Consider the following 19568-nt stretch of genomic DNA (forward strand, 5'->3'; position numbering starts at 1 on the left):
GTCCGGTGAAATGATTACGCATCCTGCTGGTTTTATTGCCGACTTGTTGCAAGGCTTGTATCAACCACAATGGGTGATTAGTAGCCTAATTAGTCAGTCATGTAGATGTAACAATAACGTTTTCAGTGCGATTTTGTAATGGGAACGAAGTGGTTTGTTTATTTTCCTTCAATAAACTGTTTCTCCTTGCATACAACTAAGGGAACATTTCGGTCGGCCAACAGCCATTCATGTTTACAATTATAGGATAGAGGTGAAATCTGCAGCGTTACCAAACACGCCCAAATAAACTTGGTGCGGTCAAATATTGTCAAAGAAAATTGTTTATATTTCAGGTGATAATGTCTCGAGTTCTCATAGTTGGTGCAGGTTTGACAGGCAGTTTATGCGCTTGTCTTCTGCGAAGAGAAATGCCAAACAAAGTTATTGTGGTCTGGGATAAATCGGGAGGAGCAGGTAAGTTTGTGTCAGTTGCCGACAAAGTTCTTACATTTGGACTTATTTAGATACAATGTATACGAAGCAGAAGCGTAGCATACCGCTACACGAGGCAATAATGAGTGTCACAATGGTGCAATGCACAGAATGTACAGTGCGTTGGCCAGATGCAAGTTGCCATACAAAATTATATAATTACAATGCCGGCTGCGTGCTTATTCTATAGAGAACAGTACAAATGAGAGGGTCAAATTCAGTCGCGTAGCGCAAAAAGTACATTATTTCATTTAGGAATGTAGTGAAGTAAAAGTCCAAAATCAAAATAGTAAAGTAATGTACAGATACAAAAAAAAACGACCACAAGTAGTACTTGAAAGTATTTTTACTTATGTACTTTACACCACTGATTTTTCCTTACACCCAACAGTATTCATTACATTACATTGTGAATGCTTAGCAGAACAGGAAAATGGTCCAATTGACGCACTTATCATGAGAATATCCCTGGTCATCCCTACTGTCTCTCATCTGGCAGACTCAGTAAACACACATGCTCCTATTTTTGTCAATTTTGGGGGGGTCAAAATCAACCATGTGCAGAGGTATGGGGTATTTGGGGTAGATATGTGCATGAAGGCAGGGTAAAGTGACTAGGCATCAGGATAGATAATAAGAGTAAAACAAAGAACAGAGTAGCAGCAGCAAATTATGTGTGTGTGTGCATGTTTGTGTTGGTGTGTGCGTATGTAGTAAATGTGTGTGGGATTGTCAATGTAGTGTTTTGCATGAGTGTGTGTATATGGTTTGTATATGCAGTCTAGTGAGTGTGTATATGGTTTGTATATACCGTCTAGTGAGTGTATGTGTATATGGTTTGTATTTGCAGTCTAGTGAGTGTGTGTATATAGTTTGTATATACAGTCTAGTGAGTGTGTGTATATGGTTTGTATATACAGTCTAGTGAGTGTGTGTATATGGTTTGTATATACAGTCTAGTGAGTGTGTGTATATGGTTTGTATATGCAGTCTAGTGAGTGTGTGTATATACAGTCTAGTGAGTGTGTATGTATGTATATGGTTTGTATATACAGTCTAGTGAGTGCAGATAGTTTGGGTACCATTGTAGGCCGTCATTGTAAATAAGAATTTGTTCTTAACTGATATGCACTAGTTAAATAAAATACAAATAAAACCATTAACTGATTATTTAGCAATCTGATGGCTTGGGGCTAGAAGTTGTACCCGAGAATGTTGGTTTTTAGTAATATATAATATTTGGCCTTAATGTATAGGTTATATAACCCTAAACGGCAGGTAGCGTAGCGATTAGAGAGGCTAGTCAGCAACTGGGCGGTTGCCATTGCCTGTCGTTGTTTCCCTTGAGCAAGGCACTTAACCCCCCTACCACAACAGCTCCCTGGGCATCCAGTGTGGCAGCCCCCCGCACCTGTGTGTGTGTGTGTGTGTGTGTGTGTGTGTGTGTGTGTGTGTGTGTCGGAGGCTTTGGGTTAAAAACAGAAGTCAAATTTCAGTTGGACCTTGTGTACAATTGACCAATAAAGTTATCTATCTATACATTTGCTGCTGTTGACCTTCCGGTGACAGTCATAGGCCCACATACAGATGTTTTGTTTGAGTTGACGTGAATGTTGTCAACAAAACTCATGAAATCAGTAAACTATTATAATTGGTCTATTTTTCCAGTCAGTCTATTGATATGTAATTTGAGTAAATATAATTTAAATGTTTTTGTTTATACATAGTTTCTGTGTTGCAGGAGGAAGGATGTCCACCAGCAGAAGTCCGTCTGATGCCTCCTGTATAGTTGATCTTGGTGCACAGTACATTACTGCCACGACATACTACGCCAAAATGCATCAAAAGTACTGTACTCCACAATCAATGCATATCATGTCCCAAACTTCTCAAATCTGTTGTTCTAGGGTCTACCTATTACCCACAGCACCGTAACGATTATGGCAGTATGTTACTAGCATAATCAGTTTTATTTTAAATATATTTTTTACATTTGACCAATGATACTTGTTAGGGGACGCAACAAATGTGTCCATCCATTGGTGTCTGTTTGTTTGATTAACTTTGAGCAAGTTATCCTTTGTGTTCCAAGATGGTTCTCATCTTCATCCCATTGTGTTTCAGCTTCTATGAAGAGCTGCTGGCCCATGGTGTTCTGAAGCCTCTGGTTTCCTCTGTGGAAGGGGAGGTGATGAAGGACGGAGGCCATAAAAACTATGTCAGTCCAACAGGAGTGTCCGCCATCGTCAAACATTTCCTTAAGCAGTCAGGTAGCCCGTCTCCTACCCTTTTACCTTGTATTTGAAGAGCACACGTTATGTCAGTCTCAAATATCTTCGACAAGGACCTTGTTGGAGAAATGATTTACTTGCGTCATTTTCTGTTGAGTATTTCACAGATGTTTTCCTTCTCTTCTTAATGAAACAAATATTTTGCAAGAAGCTCATGTCCTGAGGTTCATGTCCTCCCACTCATTCAGCTTTCATTTATTTGTCCAAGTTCCTAGAGGGCGAGGAGGGAGTCAGGCCAGATTTCATAGCGTGATTTACATTGTGTCTAAACCTTACTGAGTTGAGATAATGAAGGCCTAGCCCAACTAGATATCAAGCAGGGACATTGCAGGATGTTGCTTTGACTTCAAAACTAGGGCTGTAAAGACGAATCCATTAATCAAACTGATTGATTAGCTAATGCTTTTAGTTGACAACAAGTTCTGAAAAAAGATTAATCAGTTAATCCAAATATTGCCTTTAACTTGGTCAGTAATGATTAGGTCATTAACCTGGATTCACCCCTACTGAAGTTTCTATTTCAGTAAATCAAGGTGAATGTCATACAAGATCAAAAAAAGTGATAACAAATAATGTCATTGAAATTCAAAGACAGCAGAGTGTCACACTAGGTCAAAGCCATGGAATGTTATAAGAGGTCGTGGGTCGCAAGTTGTTAGCAGGCCAAACAAAGTAGGGCTATCTACAGTATTACCCACTCCAGGCCTTTTAGAATGAGTTATGAATGATGAATAGAGGCCTGATATACTACCTCCACATCTGATTAATCAGTAGAGTCATCAACTAATAGGACCAAACCTAATGGTACACTATTAGCAGATCAAATAACAACCCTTTGGCAACAACTGTTATTTTATCTCCAGTCTCCACAAAAAAAAGGTTGAGGGTTCTATCTATATTTTTTTTCTAGACCTTTATGATGCTCCTAACCTTGTTCTTGATCTTTAAAGAGAAAAATTGTTTCTTTATACTGTAGTCTAATTCTGGAATGTACAACTCTGTGTCCTCAGGGAGAGGAGTTGTGCATCTTTTCTCTAATTCACAATCTCTTCCTGCATTTTTCTCCTCATTATCTGTAATTTGGGAATGGAATGAAGTGAGGTAGCATGCCTTTCTAGAACTCTCTTGGCATCACCATGTGTGCCAGAGAGTGTATGTAACCATATCCAAGATGTATGTATTATTAACCACAAAGTTTTAATCATTTCCCCAGTGGGGCACAATCAAACAGTCTTCTCAATATTTGACATCCTCTCTGGATTTCATCCTCACTGACTCTCTTTCCTTTTCTTCCTCTACCTATCCCTGTCTTTCACTGCAACAATGCCAACTCTGTGTCTCTGCACCCAAGCAGGGGCAGAGGTGTTCTTTGACCACCACGTTACCCACATCTACCAGAAGGGTGCCATCTGGGAGGTGTGTCGGAAGGGCGGGGCCCCGGAGCAGTTTGACTCCGTGGTCCTCACTATGCCAGTACCGCAGATCCTACAGCTGCAAGGAGACGTGTGCTCCTGTGAGTACTGATCATCCTACCATCACCGAAACACACATACTGTTTGCATGGTTTGTTATGATACTTCTACCAGAGCTACACAGCTTCAGATTTGAGGGCCAATGTATGCTGGGGGGGGGTAAAAAAACATCTGAGGTCAAATAAATAAAAAATAGTCACATACACATGTTTGGCAGATGTTAATGCGAGTGTAGAGAAATGCTTGTGCTTTTAGTTCCGACAATGCAGTAATTTTCAACGAGTAATCGAACCTAACAATTTCACACCAACTACCTTATACACACAAGTGTAAAGGAATGAATAAGAATATGTACATAAAAAATATATGAATGTGTGATGGTATAGAACAGCATAGGCACGATGCAGTGGATTGTATAGAGTACAGTATATACATATGAAATGAGTAATGTAGGGTATGTAAACATTATATGAAGTGGCATTGTTTAAAGTGGCTAGTGATACATTACATCAAGATGGCAAGATGCAGTAGATTGTATAGAGTACAGTATATACATATGAGATGAGTAATGTAGGCTATGTAAACATTATATGAAGTGGCATTGTTTAAAGTGGCTAGTGATACATAGTGATACATTTATTACATATTACATCCAATTTCTCATTGACTGGAGTTGAGTCAGTATGTTGGCAGCAGCCACTCAATGTTAGTGATGACTGTTTTTAAGTCTCTCGGTCCCTGCTTTGAAGCACCTGTACTGACTTCGCCTTCTGGATGATAGCGGGGTGAACAGGCAGTGGCTCGGGTGGTTGTTGTCCTTGATGATCTTTATGGCCTTTCTGTGACATTGGGTGGTGTTGGTGTCCTGGAGGACAGGTAGTTTGCCCCTGGTGATGTGTTGTGCAGACCTCACTACCCTCTGGAGAGCCTTACGGTTATGGGCGGAGCAGTTGCTGTACCAGGCGGTGATACAAGCCCGACAGGATGCTCTCGATTGTGCATCTGTAAAAGTTTGTGTGTTTTTGGTGACAAGCTGAATTTCTTCAGCCTCCTGAGCTTGAAGAGGCGCTGCTGCGCCTTCTTCACCACGCTGTCTGTGTGGGTGGACCATTTCAGTTTGTCCGTGATTTGTATGCAGAGGAACTTAAAACTTTCTACCCTCTCCCCTACTGTCCTTTCGATGTGGATAGGGGGGGATGCTCCCTCTGCTGTTTCCTGAAGTCCATGATCATCTCCTTTGTTTTGCTGATGTTGAGTGTGAGGTTATTTTCCTGACACCACACTCCGAGGGCCCTCACCTCCTCCTTGTAGTGTCGTCTGCAAACTTGATGATTGAGTTGGAGGCATGCATGGTCACGCAGTCGTGGGTGAACAGGGAGTACAGGAGAGGGCTGAGAACGCACCCTTGTGGGACCCCAGTGTTAAGGATCAGCGGGGTGGAGATGTTACCTACCCTCACCACCTGTGGGCGGCCCATCAGGAAGTCCAGGACCCAGTTGCACAGGGCGGGGTCGAGACCCAGGGTCTTGAGCTTGATGACGAGTTTGGAGGGTACTATGGTGTTAAATGCTGAGCTGTAGTCGATGAACAGCGTTCTCACATAGGTATGTATTCCTCTTGTCCAGATGGGTTAGTGCAGTGTGATTGCGTCGTCTGTGGGTAAGCAAATTGGAGTGGGTCTAGGGTGTCAGGTAGGGTGGAGTTGATATGGTTGAAGCATGTGGGGGGATAAGGATTGATTTGGTTTAAATGTTTTGTTCATGTCGACTGCAGTGAAGGAGAGCCCGCAGATTTTGGTAGTGGGCTGTGTGTGGCACTGTGTTGTCCTCAAAGTGAGCAAAGAAGTTTAGTCTGTCTGCGAGCAAGACATCCTGGTCCGCGACGTGGCTGGTTTTCCTTTTATAGTCCGTGATTGACTGTAGACCCTGCCACATACCTCTCGTGTCTGAGCCGTTGAATTGCGACTACTTTGTCTCTATACTGATGCTTAGCTTGTTTGATTGCCTTGCGGAGGGAATAGCTACACTGATGGTTTTTGGTCATGTTTCCGGTCACCTTGCCCTGATTAAAAGCAGTGGTTCACGCTTTCAGTTTTGTGCGAATGCTGCCATCAATCCACGGTATCTAGTTTGGGAATGTTTTAATAGACGCTGTGGATACGACCTCGCCGATGCACTTGCTAATAAACCCGCTCATCAGCGTATACATCAATGTTGTTGTTCACCGCAATGCGGAACATATCCCAGTCCACGTGATCGAAGCATTCTTGAAGCGTGAAATCCAATTGGTCAGACCAGCGTTGAACAGACCTGAGCGCAGGAGCTTCCTGTTTTAGTTTCTGTCTATAGGCAGGGAGCAACAAAATTGAGTCAAGGTCAGCTTTTCTGAAAAGAGGGTGGGGGAGGGCCTTATATGCGTTGTGGAAGTTAGAAAAACAATGATCTTGGGTTTTGCCAGCCCTGGTTGCGCAATCGATATGCTGATAGAATTTAGGGAGCCTTGTTTTCAGATTAGCCTTGTTAAAATCCCCAGCTACAATAAATGCAGCCTCAGGATATGTGGTTTCCAGTTTACATAGACTCGAATGAAGTTCGTTCAGGGCCATCGATTTGACTGCTTGGGGGAATATATATGCAGCTGTGATTATAATTGAAGAGAATTCTCTAGGTAGATAATTCGGTCGGCATTTGATTGTGAGGAATTCTAAGTCAGGTGAACAGAAGGACTTGAGTTCTTGTATCTTATGATCACACCACATCTCGTTAATCATAAGGCATACACCCCACCCTTCTTACAAGAAAGATGCTTTTTTCTGTCGGCGCGATGCGTGGAGAAACCAGCTGGCTGCACCGACTCCGATAGCGTGTCTCGAGTGAGCCATGTTTCTGTGAAACAAAGAACATTACAGTCTCTGATGTCTCTCTGGAAGGCTACCCTTGCACGGAGATTCCGTCTACCTTGTTGTCAAGAGACTGGACATTGGCGAGTAGAATGCTCGGGAGTGGTGCGCGATGTGCCCGCCTGGAGCCTGACCAGAAGACCGCTCCGTCTGCCCCTTCTATGGCGTCGTTGTTTTGGGTCGCCGACTGGGATCCGATCCATTGTCCTGGGTGGTGGGCAAAACAGAGGATCCGCTTCGGGAAAGTCGTATTCCTGGTCGTAATGTTGGTGAGTTGATGTGCTCTTATATCCAATAGTTCCTCCCGACTGTATGTAATAAAACCTAAGATTACCTGGGGTAACAATGTAAGAAATAACACACAAAAAACGGAATACTGCATAGTTTCTAGGAACGCGAAGCGAGGCGGCCATCTCTGTCGGCGCCGGAAGTAATGGCCTATATACAGCCTATGTTTTAGTTTTTAATCAGTGAAGTATTTGAATTGAACAATATGTGAGATGCTCTTCTGGTATTGTCTAGTTCACATCTGCCTCCACTTACATGTGCATTTTGGCATAGCTGGAGTAAGCCAAGTCTTATAATGTACTTGCAGAACAAGTTCTATTTTGGTGGCCTCTGGTACATTCTCATGCCTTGATTCCATTCAAAATGCACAGCTAAATTATTGAATACTTTAACGAGTTAACCTTCCAGATTGGTAAAAAGTAGGTATGGTATTGAGTAGAAGACACGACTTTGCACTAAAAATGACTGAAAATATATGAATTCAGTGTATTGTTAGGATATTTGTGAGTCACAGAGCTGGTAGGGTTTCAGACCTGTCAATCAATCACTGTGGGTGGGACTTTCGGGGAAGGCGATAGATTAGTAATCTAATCAGAAATACTTGTCTAGATAGTCTACTCTTTCAATTTTGTTTATTGTGGCAAAAACCTAAGAAGAAAAGCTATGTTCTGTCAAGTAAACATGGATTAACTGTTGAGAAACAATCTATTGCAGAATAAAAATAAAAAGGCTAAACTTCAGGGGGAGGATCCCCAGATCCCCCGTTAGATTGTATAAAAGTTTGGGTGCACAGTCAGGTAACCACAAATAGACCTACAGGTATGATTTGAAGAATGAAGCAGGTGTTCAACATGGGCTTTGCTACACAGAAAGCAGTAGTTGACTACTCCATTGTCGACACTTTAATCAACTCAGTAGGCCTATATAAATATCTGAAATACTATCATTTAGCTTTTATAACCTTCAAAATGTTTTCTTTTATCATATTTTGGACCAGATTGAGACTCTCTATTGTTCCTACAGTGAGGATTCAACATCTTTATCAAATGTTTTCATAATTTATCTGCAGATAACTGCCAAAAAGTAGTAGTAGCCTACCCGTGTGCAAATTAGGGAGCCGAATGTACCCATCACTAGGCTACACTAACAATTCACTTTAGCTGTCACTGGCAAGTCTCGACATGGGCTTCGAATCCTAGGAAAATACACACTTTACCCACCAGACATGCCACCAGGGGTCTTTTCATAGTCCCCAAATCCAGAACAAATTCAAGAAAGTGTACAATATTATATAGAGCCATTATTGCATGGAACTCCGTTCCATCTCATATTGCTCAGATGAACAGCAAACCTGGTCTTTAAAAAAACGATATAGCAACACCTCGCGGCGCAACGCCTCTCCCCTATTTCACCTAGATAGTTTGTATACATGTATTGATATGTAGGCTACGTGTGCCTTTTTTAAATTGATGTCGTTCATATGTTCTTGTCTATTAATGTTCTGTATTATGTAATATTTCATGTTTTACCGCAGCTAATAGGGATCCTAATAAAATACCATTGTCCCGATGCAATATACAAAGCTTTAGGAACACCTGCTCTTTCCACAAAATAGACTATTCAGGTAAAGCTATTATCCCTTATTGATGTAACTTGTTAAATCCACTTCAATCAGTGTAAATTAAGGGGAGTAGACAAGTTAAGGAAAGCTTTTTAAGCATTGAGACATGGATTGTGTATGTGTGCCATTCAGATGGTGAATGGGCAAGACAAAACATTTAAGTGCCTTAGAACAGGGTATGGTAGTAGGTACCAGATGCACCAGTTTGTGTCAAGAACTGCAAAGCTGCTGGGTTTTTCACGCTCAAAGGGTTCCCATGTGTATCAATAATGACCCACCACCCTAAGGACATCCAGCCAACTTGACACAACTGTGGGAGGCATTGGAGTCAAGATGCCAGCATCCCTGTGAAACGCTTTCAATACCTTGCAGAGTCCATGCCCCTACGAATTGAGGTTGTTCTGAGGGCAAAATGGGGTGCAACTCAATTTTGGGAAGGTGTTTCAAATTTTTTGTACACTCAGTGTAATTACATTGTATGATTTATGAATAGCAAAGGGATATAGGAGATCTACTTTATTCAGTCAGTTAGACACTTTTTATGAGCTAGTCAACACTTGCTGTTCTGTCGTCAATAAATAGCCCATGCGCCCGACTCCGTGTCTGGCTAGATGCATATTGTTCATATGAAACACGCGGAAGAAAATAAATTAATGTGCCACAGAACAATAATTAAGTGCATTTCAACTTCTCATTAAATTCACTCATAGGAGACAATGAAGAAGCATCATGTTTTCCCTCTTCCGTGAAAAGAAATTCAACTGCAGCCAACCACATCGCACAAAAATAACACTGGTACCGAGAGGCTGGATAGACAGCAGACTGACAAACCAGCAGTGTTTCTCTGTCATTGCTTGCTTTGTGACTGACATGCGCCTTTCCTATCAATTGATCTCTAGAAGATGCATGTTGTTCATTCTAGAGCGAGAAGGCTATACAAACATTTCTGACTAGCGAATTGAAACTTTTCAATGAAAATAATCCTAGTTACCTTATGAAGTGGAAAAAGTAGCCGGCTGACAATAAGTCTTATCGGCTGTTTAGTCGACGGGCGTAGCTTAGGGAAAGCACTGCGCATTGAATCTGTTCTGGCGGCTCATAGTGACCCAACGTCCTATTAAAGACACTTTATTTGGGAAGTTTCCTGTATGTAGTAACAAGCTGCTTCTACTTAATTTGTTTTCATGAATCATTCCTATGACTTGGAACAATTGGGTGCTCCTCACTCCAATGCATATATGTATGAAGGTATCACTCTGGCCACTTATTATAGACACAGCTGACTGGCTGGTCGGTGGGTGACTATAATAATAATAATAATTTGGTGGGTACTCGTATTTGTACTATTCCACACGTGTAAAAGTGTGTATTATATGCATGTGTGAATAGTTTTTTTTGCATATCCCACCTCCCTCTGAGACACACTCGGAGAGTGGGGTCACGGCCACACCAGTAGACAGACAGACAGACACAGAGCCTGTCCTTAGCTGCCAACCGCTGACCGGGTCCCTCCAGTTGCTTGTTAAATTGGTCTCCAGGTGTCTCTCTGGCTGCGAAGGGCTCACATTCATCCAGAAATTGGTATTCTCCGAGTAAGATTTCTAAACCCTAACGCGGCGTAGTGTAGAGTCCTACAGGACAAATATGGAAATGAGAGAGGAAGGCATAGTCCTCCAGGGTGCCTAGAGTTTCATGGAAATGCTGAATAATGCAGAGCCCGAGCAGAAGTCGCTGCTTTCAAAAAAATGGTTGCATTCCAAATTAGCCGCTGGACGGAACAAGGGAACCAGACGAGTGAAAAGGGTGGAGGAATCGGTGCCTTTTGCTATTAGGTTGAAGAGATGGTCTGAGATGCTGAATTCTGAATGACTCGTGTGGCATCACACACAGAAGGTTGAGGATGGTCGAAGTATGGCATTAGAGCAGGAGTTGGTGAAGCATTATCTTCTGGAAGTGTGCTGCACTGTGAGTGACAGCTGAGAGGTACATGTGAAAGGAACCATAGTCTGACTGAAGTAGTGGTGTCCCCTAAGTTACTATACACCGTATTGACTGGGACCGGTGCATACAGAAAATGTCAGTCCATCTCAAGATTCACTGAAATCTCAGGAGCAGTGGGGAATAGTTATTTCAATTAAGACAGACAGCCTCTGAAAGTATCGCACACTGAATTACCTGTCCCTAAAATATTCACAGAGTTGTCTGGAGAAAATGTTTGACTCTTTCTCTCAGTTGGGGATGGGCATGACGAGCTGCTAGAGTTCACTTAATAGAAGCATGTAAGTCAGCCCAGTTTGACTGCTTTCATTCAAAGCCATAGAAAATTACTTCAAAGCCCCCTTGACTTAGAAATGGATCTGTGGATTCGTTTGAGAAATGTGCTCTGTGCCTTTTGGAGAAACTCTAGCCATACAAATGGCTCTGCTTTACAGAAACAGACTGTGGAGTCATTTGGGAGCATTCTTCAGAGGCCCGTCTCCTTTGTTGTTTAATTTATACACACAACTTCTGACACTTGGATATTTTTGTTCTCTTTATAGTATTTCGGTCAAATTAAATCTGGCCCAACCAAACCATCTATCTCCATATAGAGTGTGTCTAACTCATCATAGATTGATTGTAAGTACGTATTCATGGGGTGTCTTTTTAAGTAACAGCAAATGTTCTAGAATGTGTAGATCATTCTAGATCCAACACTCAACCTCTTGGAAAGGAAAACTTTGTTTGGCACTGTACGAATATACTCAGGCCTTGCAATAGACAGCGTCCTGTCCAGGGGGTGTACTTTTACGGCCTTCAGGCTCATACAAGCCAAAGCTCAATATACAGTATATTGATATAACATTTCTCGAAGACCACCACACATTGGTTTGTCTTTATATAATAGATACAGATGATATAATATACAGTAGATACACTTCCTAAATGTGGGTGGTAGAACTGGCTTTATTGTCAGATTAATTCATTATGAGGCATATTGTGTGAAAAGGTCCTGAATCATTTGAAGACGTCATTGATAGTGATGTAGTGTGAGGAACTGGACAGAGGGGGGCAGTAAACAGGTGAGCTGGAGCCAGTCCCTGCCCCCATGAGGATGCAATCTGGAAGTCATTTTAAACAGAATATCCCTTGCTTCACACTTCCTCCTCGGTCCTGATTGCTCAAAATTCTGAAAATATGAGACGCCGAGAAATGTGTTGTCGTTATGTTGAAAAGAGAAATGGAGAATAGAAAAAGCCCACAGATAATTTGCAGTAGGCAATGGGGGGAGTCCAGCTCAAGGTGTCATTAAAAAAAAAGCACCCTCTTCCCCAACATTACAAATATTTTCCCATGACCCTCCCCTTGTACTGTAGAATTAACTCAAAATAATGTTTACGACCACAAATAACAATAACTGTAGTGACCCTGTGTTTATAAACGGTTCACCGACGACCACGAATGAGCTCCCTCTTCCTGCCTGTTTCATTACACTACAATCAGAGCCAGCTGCAGACAATCATCAACTAGAGGGCAATCTGAGTTTCAACATTTTGGTGCCATATTTAGAATTATATAAAATATATGCAACACATTTTCCACCAAGGTTTCTGTGCCAATGCACCACACAACTAATAAACAAAGCCTACTGACTTAGGACACTTCAATATCATAGTTTGCGACAAACAGAAAATACATTCCTCCCTACCTTGTAGGCCTACCCAGTATCGAAGGCTTGGCTTGACAGTCTCTACAAACAGAACATACATTCCTCCCTACCTTGTAGGCCTACCCAGTATCGAAGGCTTGGCTTGACAGTCTCTACAAACAGAACATACATTCCTCCCTACCTTGTAGGCCTACCCAGTATCGAATGCTTGGCTTGACAGTCTCTACAAACAGAACATACATTCCTCCCTACCTTGTAGGCCTACCCAGTATCGAAGGCTTGGCTTGACAGTCTCTACAAACAGAACATACATTCCTCCCTACCTTGTAGGCCTACCCAGTATCGAAGGCTTGGCTTGACAGTCTCTACAAACAGAACATACATTCCTCCCTACCTTGTAGGCCTACCCAGTATCGAAGGCTTGGCTTGACAGTCTCTACAAACAGAACATACATTCCTCCCTACCTTGTAGGCCTACCCAGTATCGAAGGCTTGGCTTGACAGTCTCTACAAACAGAACATACATTCCTCCCTACCTTGTAGGCCTACCCAGTATCGAAGGCTTGGCAGTCTCTACAAACAGAACATACATTCCTCCCTACCTTGTAGGCCTACCCAGTATCGAAGGCTTGGCTTGACAGTCTCTACAAACAGAACATACATTCCTCCCTACCTTGTAGGCCTACCCAGTATCGAAGGCTTGGCTTGACAGTCTCTACAAACAGAACATACATTCCTCCCTACCTTGTAGGCCTACCCAGTATCGAAGGCTTGGCTTGACAGTCTCTACAAACAGAACATACATTCCTCCCTACCTTGTAGGCCTACCCAGTATCGAAGGCTTGGCTTGACAGTCTCTACAAACAGAACATACATTCCTCCCTACCTTGTAGGCCTACCCAGTATCGAAGGCTTGGCTTGACAGTCTCTACAAACAGAACATACATTCCTCCCTACCTTGTAGGCCTACCCAGTATCGAAGGCTTGGCTTGACAGTCTCTGAATGTCATTCAACTTTTTGGTGTTTTGTAACAGATGTCTCTTTCAGTTCATCAATTGGCCGCTGCACAGTTTGGATTTCTTGATTTGATTTGTTATTTAAAAAAATACATAAACACGGTATTTCACAATAAAGTCGGACTTATTTCCATTGTGATCCCGATTTTTATTAAATTATTTTATTTTTTCAATTTTTTACATATACAGTTACATAGAGATGAAAAAATGCTCAACCTCCAGATGAGTATGAGGGGGAGTTTAAGTACAATTCTTATTCGCTTGTTTTGCTAGTAGCTTATTCTTTAGATGTTTCAAATCAAATTGTGTTTGTCACATGCGCCGAATACAACGGGTGACCTTACAGTGAAATGCTTACTTACAAGCCCTTAACCAACAATGCAGTTCTAGAAATAGTTAAGAAAATATTTACAAAATAAACAAAAGTAAAAAAAGAAGTAACACAATAAAATAACTATAACGAGGTTATATACAGGGGGTACCGAGTCAGTGTCTGGGTGTACAGGTTAGTCGAGGTAATTTGTACATGTAGGTAGGGGTAAAGTGACTATGCATTGATAATGAACAGCGAGTAGCAGCAATGTAAATAGTCTGGATGGCCAGTTGATTAATTGTTCATTTGTATTTGCTGCTGGTGAACCCATCCTCCCCAGTAAATGTTGTCCCTACTATAAATTAATAATTCACATAAATTTAGTTTTGTAAAGCAAATAATGTATAAAAAAAATATACAAATTGTGTGTGTGTGTGTGTATATCTATCACACACACACAGTCTAACCGTTCACAGAATAGTGGGTTATTTCATCTAATCATCTTTGTCTTTTGATCTCACCAAACGATGTGTATTTATCTGTTCTCTGCAGACCCTTTTTGAAATCAACAAGGTTTTTGGACCCCCCCCCAGAACCACCTTGTCTGAGCCTCCGCAGTGATCAATGGGTTTTTTTAAGCATCTGAAAGTTCTAGCTCTTTGTAATGCAGTTGAGTCTTTTTTTTGTTAAGTTTGGTTAACATACAAATGATAGTTGAGATAGAGGCCTATTCTTAAGGTTTCAATATGGCATGGCTCTATTTGCAAAAAGTGGTACTGCATCCCTCATAGTATTACTTGCTTTGAACAAACTGAAGTTAGGAATATTGTGAAGACCTGTCTGCACCTGTTCCTCGAACTGTTTACTGACCGGCTATATAGATTTAGGGTGCACACGAGTACATATGCATAGTTGTTTTATTAGATTGAAGATGATTGGACTGTTTATGTGCATGTTATTCCTATTCTCTGGCTCTTATTGCCTTAGTTACTTTAGAGCTACAATTTAGAACTGCAACCAAAATAAATCAAACCCTTGGTTTCAAACAACCACATATCCATGCTGTCAAATGTACAGTGGGCAAGTACTCAACATATAGTTCATGTTGTCTCGTCCGAAATGTTTGGATTTTATGGTTGGTATCCAGCAGAATACTCGGGCTCAGCTTCTGAGGCGTAGCGGGGCATGTCTTGGCCCTCACAGCACAGGGAAATAGGACCATGTAACATTTGCAAAAGATGAATGAACTCCGGGAGCACTGGCGGGCCATGGCACGCCTGATATAAATCTCTGCGGTCTCCTGGCTTATTTGTTTCCCATAATATATCGCAGAGGATTTTGGGTCAGCGGTTTGACAGGGTTCCTGGAGCACTAGTTTTAGGGGCAGAGGTGTCCTTTCATCCAGGGTGGCTTGCCAACCTCTGTGCCAGAGCCCTAATGCATTCTACCCCAGCCAATTGCCTTACGGACTTTTTTTGTTTGTTCAGGGAAGTGAATTCCCTGTCTTAATGTTGGGAGCTTTTGCAGAATGTCTCCTCTTTTCCTCTTTTACTCTGGCAATATATCTGATTTCATTGACAACGTAAGCCAACTGCCAGAAATTAACAACAGAGGCAGGAATGTTTGGTTTTGCAAGAACTGGCAGAGTTCTCTGAATGACATAAGATTTTTGAATGGTTTCTGAGGGCCAGTGTGTCTGCTGCAGTATTCACAGGGACACCTGTTGGTGCGGTGTGTTCCCTACAGCCAGCCGCAGCCCACACACACGCCCAGTACTCACATTGGAAACCGTCCATGAAACATTATACAACCCTTCTCTTGCCCACACTTTCCTCGAATTCATCTGAATCTAGGCCAGAAGTGGAGCACTATTGGTATATTTTACATCAGAGGTTGTAATTGCTAACAGGTGGTTAACCCAGTTCTGGAACAATGCAGAAGGGCTGAGTAAGGCCATTTTAAAATTAGAGTGTCATATAAACTCACTTCCACTTTGGCACATACTGTTATAGCATCAGGGGAACTGTTTCTGTTCTTGTGAGGAAAGGAAGAATGGGACAAAAGCGGAAGTTTGTTCACTTTCTGCTTATAAAAACATTAGACTTACCCATTGAAAAGTAGTGTTTTTAATGTAAATAATGGCCTGATTGGTGGAGTGCTGCAGAGATGATTGTCTTTCTGGAAGGTTCTCCCATCTCCACAGAGGAACTCTAAAGCTCTGTCAGAGTGACCATCGGATTCTTGGTCACCTCCCTGGCCAAGGCCCTTCTCCGATTGCTCAATTTGGCCGGGCACCCAGCTCTAGGAAGAGTCTTGGTGGTTCCAAACTTCATTTAAGAATGATGCAGGCCACTGTGGTGTTCGGGACCTTCAATGCTGCAGAATCTTTTTGTTTTGGTACCCTTCCACAGATCTGTGCCTCGACACAATCCTGTTACGGAGCTCTACGGACAATTCCTTCGAGCTCATGGCTTGGTTTTTGCTCTGACATGCACTGTCAACTGTGGGACCTTGTATAGACAGGTGTGTGCCTTCCCGAATCATGTCCAGTCAGTTGAATTTACCACAGGTGGACTCAAATCAAATGTTATTAGTCGCATGCGCTCAATACAACCGACGTAGACCTTACAGTGAAATGCTTACTTACAAGCCCCTAACCGACAATGCAGTTTCAAAAATAAGGATAAGAATAAGAGAAAAATAATGAGTAATCAAAGCAGCAGTAAAATATAACATGTGTGTGTGTGTGTATATGTTGCCGGTACAGAGTCAATGTGGAGGGGCACCTATGCATAGATGACAAATCAAGTTGTAGAAACATCAAGGCTGGTCAATGGAAACAGGATGAACCTGAGCTCAATTTCAAGTCTTATAGCATAGGTTCTGAATACTTAAGGTATTTCTGTTTATTTTTTTTATATATTTGCGAGAATTCCTTAACCTGTTTTTCGCTTTGTCATTATGGGTTATTGTGTGTAGATTGAGGATTTTTTTATTATTTTTTTAAATCCATTTTAGAATAAGGCTGTAACGTCACAAATTATGGAAAAAGTCAAGGGGTCTGAATACTTTCCAAATACAGAACCATACAAGCGTCATATATAGAAAATCAATCATATGTACCACCGCATCAAGTCCTAATGACGATCACATTCCTCAGTAATGTGAGTCAACCAAACTTTTAAACTCCTCCAAGGAAACAAGATCCTGGTGTTTCAAGCTGGTCTAGAGAGAATTCCTTGACCACGGAACTAAAACACTTTTCACTATGATCCATTCTGATTTTAGGAAGCGTTAAAAGTACACTACATGGCCAAAAGTATATGGACAACATCTCATCGAACACCTCATTACAAAATCATGGGCATTAATATAAAGTTGGCCCCCCCTTTGCTGCTGGGACTTGCTTCCATTCAGCCACAAGAGCATTAGTGAGGTCTGCCACTGATGTTGGGCGAATAGGCCTGGCTCGCAGTCGACATTCCAATTCATCCCAAAGGTGTGTGATGGGGTTGAGGTCAGGACTCTGTGCAGGCCAGTCAAGTTCTTCCACAACGATCTCGACAAACTGTCTGTATGGACCTCGCTTTGTGCACGGGAGCATTGTCATGCTGAAACAGAAAAGGGCCTTCCCCAAACTGTTGCTACAAAGTTGTAAGCACAGAATCGTCTAGAATGTCCTTGTATGCTGTAGTGTTAAGATTTCCCTTCACTGGAACTAGGCCGAACCATGAAAACCAGCCCCAGACCATTATTCCTCCTCAACCAAGCTTTACAGTTGGCACTATGCATTGTGGCAGGTAGCGTTTTCCTGGCATCCGCCAAACCCAGATTAGTCCATCGGACTGCCAGATAGTGAAGTGTGATTCATCACTGCAGAGAACATGTTTCCACTAATCCAGAGTCCAATGGCGGCGAGCTTTACACCACTCCAGCCGACGCTTGGCATTGCGTATGGTGATCTTAGGTTTGTATGCAGCTACTTGGCTATGTAAACCCATTTCATGAAGCTCCCAACGAACAGTTCTTGTGCTGATGTTGTTTCCAGAGGAAGTTTGGAACTCGCTAGTGAGTGTTGCGACCAAGGACGGACACTTTTTATGCTTCAACACTCGGCGGTCCCGTTCTGTGAGCTTGTGTGGTCTACCACTTCACGGCTGAGCCGTTATTGCTCCTATACATTTCCACTTCACAATAACAGCACGTACATTTGACCGGGGCAGTTCTAGCAGGGCGGAAACTTGATGAACTGACTTGTTAGTAAGGTGGCATCCTATGACGAGCCCTTATTCTGCCAATGTTTGTCTATAGAGATTGCCAATGTTGGTCTATGGAGTGCTCGATTTTATAAACCTGTCGGCGTATAAAGCAACGGCTGTGCGTCAAATAGCCGAGTCCACTAATTTGAAGAGGTGTCAACATACTTTTGGCCATGTAGTGAGTTGGCGGGAGACTAACTGGTAGTTTATTTTCTGACCTTATCAAAGAACAGAGATAAAGGTGTAGTTTTGAACGTCTGAAGTCCTTGATCTTGTTGGCCTTCCTGTGACACTGGGTGCTGTAGATGTCCTTGAGGGAAGCCAGTGTGCCCCAGGGATTTTGTTGAGCTAACCGCACCACCCTTTGGAGAGCCCTGCTGTAGCGGATGGTGCAATTGCCGTACCAAGGGGTCATGCGGCCCGAAAGGATGCTCTCAATGGTGCATCTGTAGAACCGCTCATTGCTTCTACAGAACTTATATCAAAGTTTCAGTGTGTAGCCACACCCTTTCCACTGGTGTTATCGTCGGTCAAACCAATTAGCCACAGATCCACGAGATCAAAGTGCTCTTGGTCCTCTCCAGCTCCCTCTAAGCCAAGGCCCAACTATTTTTGCAGAGAAATTATAGCATGCCTCCACCAAGCTGTGAATCATAAGCCACTCGACTGTACTTTATGACATCCTTGCAGGTTCACAGCATTTTCACCTCCGCTCTCCCTAAACTACCGCGTCAGATTTCCTCAACAGACTGGTGGCTATTATTACCCATAGGCTGTGTCATTGGGGATTGAACTGATCTCCCTCCCTCCATTCATCCCTCCATCATCTGTCCCTCTGGCTGGACTACACTTCCTATGGATCGCAGCAGTCTCCTCTCCTTTCTCCGATGACATCATCCGTCCTGTCTGGTCACTCCTGTTGCACAGCACTGTGCTGAGAGGCATTAGGCCACTACTTTGATTTCCCTGAGCTGCAGATAGCCACAGATAATTACAGCAGAATATAAGTAGGACTGCAGCATAGAGCAGAGGGGGGAGCATTATGGAGAAAGCAGGGCAGGCAGTCACTCACTTCCCATTATTTTAACCCTCATGTCCAATTCTCTTATTTGGCTCCCAGACCAGGCTGATATTGACAAACATCATTCTTGTTAAGATCTTATGAAATTACAAACTCTTCTTGGCAGGCTCGCCTTGTTTGTGTGGCAATGTATCTTTTTGGCAGCTGGGTTTGATTTGTGGCTTTGATAGTTTGAGATTAATAGTATTTGCAAGGCCATATTGC

General features: G+C 42.5%; 1 protein-coding gene across 2 annotated transcripts in view; it reads left to right on the forward strand.

Moving 5' to 3' along the window:
* The first annotated feature begins 8 nt into the window (after positions 1-8).
* rnls (renalase, FAD-dependent amine oxidase) overlaps positions 9-19568 on the forward strand; it is a 45888-nt gene continuing 26328 nt past the window's right edge. Inside the window, exons 1-4 of one of the 2 annotated variants that reach the window (XM_052491774.1) lie at positions 9-456; positions 2216-2321; positions 2599-2744; positions 4117-4278. In XM_052491774.1, the coding sequence (XP_052347734.1) occupies positions 342-456; positions 2216-2321; positions 2599-2744; positions 4117-4278 (529 nt within the window). In that variant the 5' untranslated portion in view covers positions 9-341. The remainder of the gene's footprint in view (positions 457-2215; positions 2322-2598; positions 2745-4116; positions 4279-19568) is intronic. The other variant, XM_035752458.2, reaches the window with a different exon arrangement.

This window comes from Oncorhynchus keta, chromosome 3 (genome assembly GCF_023373465.1).
Source record: "Oncorhynchus keta strain PuntledgeMale-10-30-2019 chromosome 3, Oket_V2, whole genome shotgun sequence".
NCBI classification, from domain to species: Eukaryota; Metazoa; Chordata; class Actinopteri; order Salmoniformes; family Salmonidae; genus Oncorhynchus; species Oncorhynchus keta.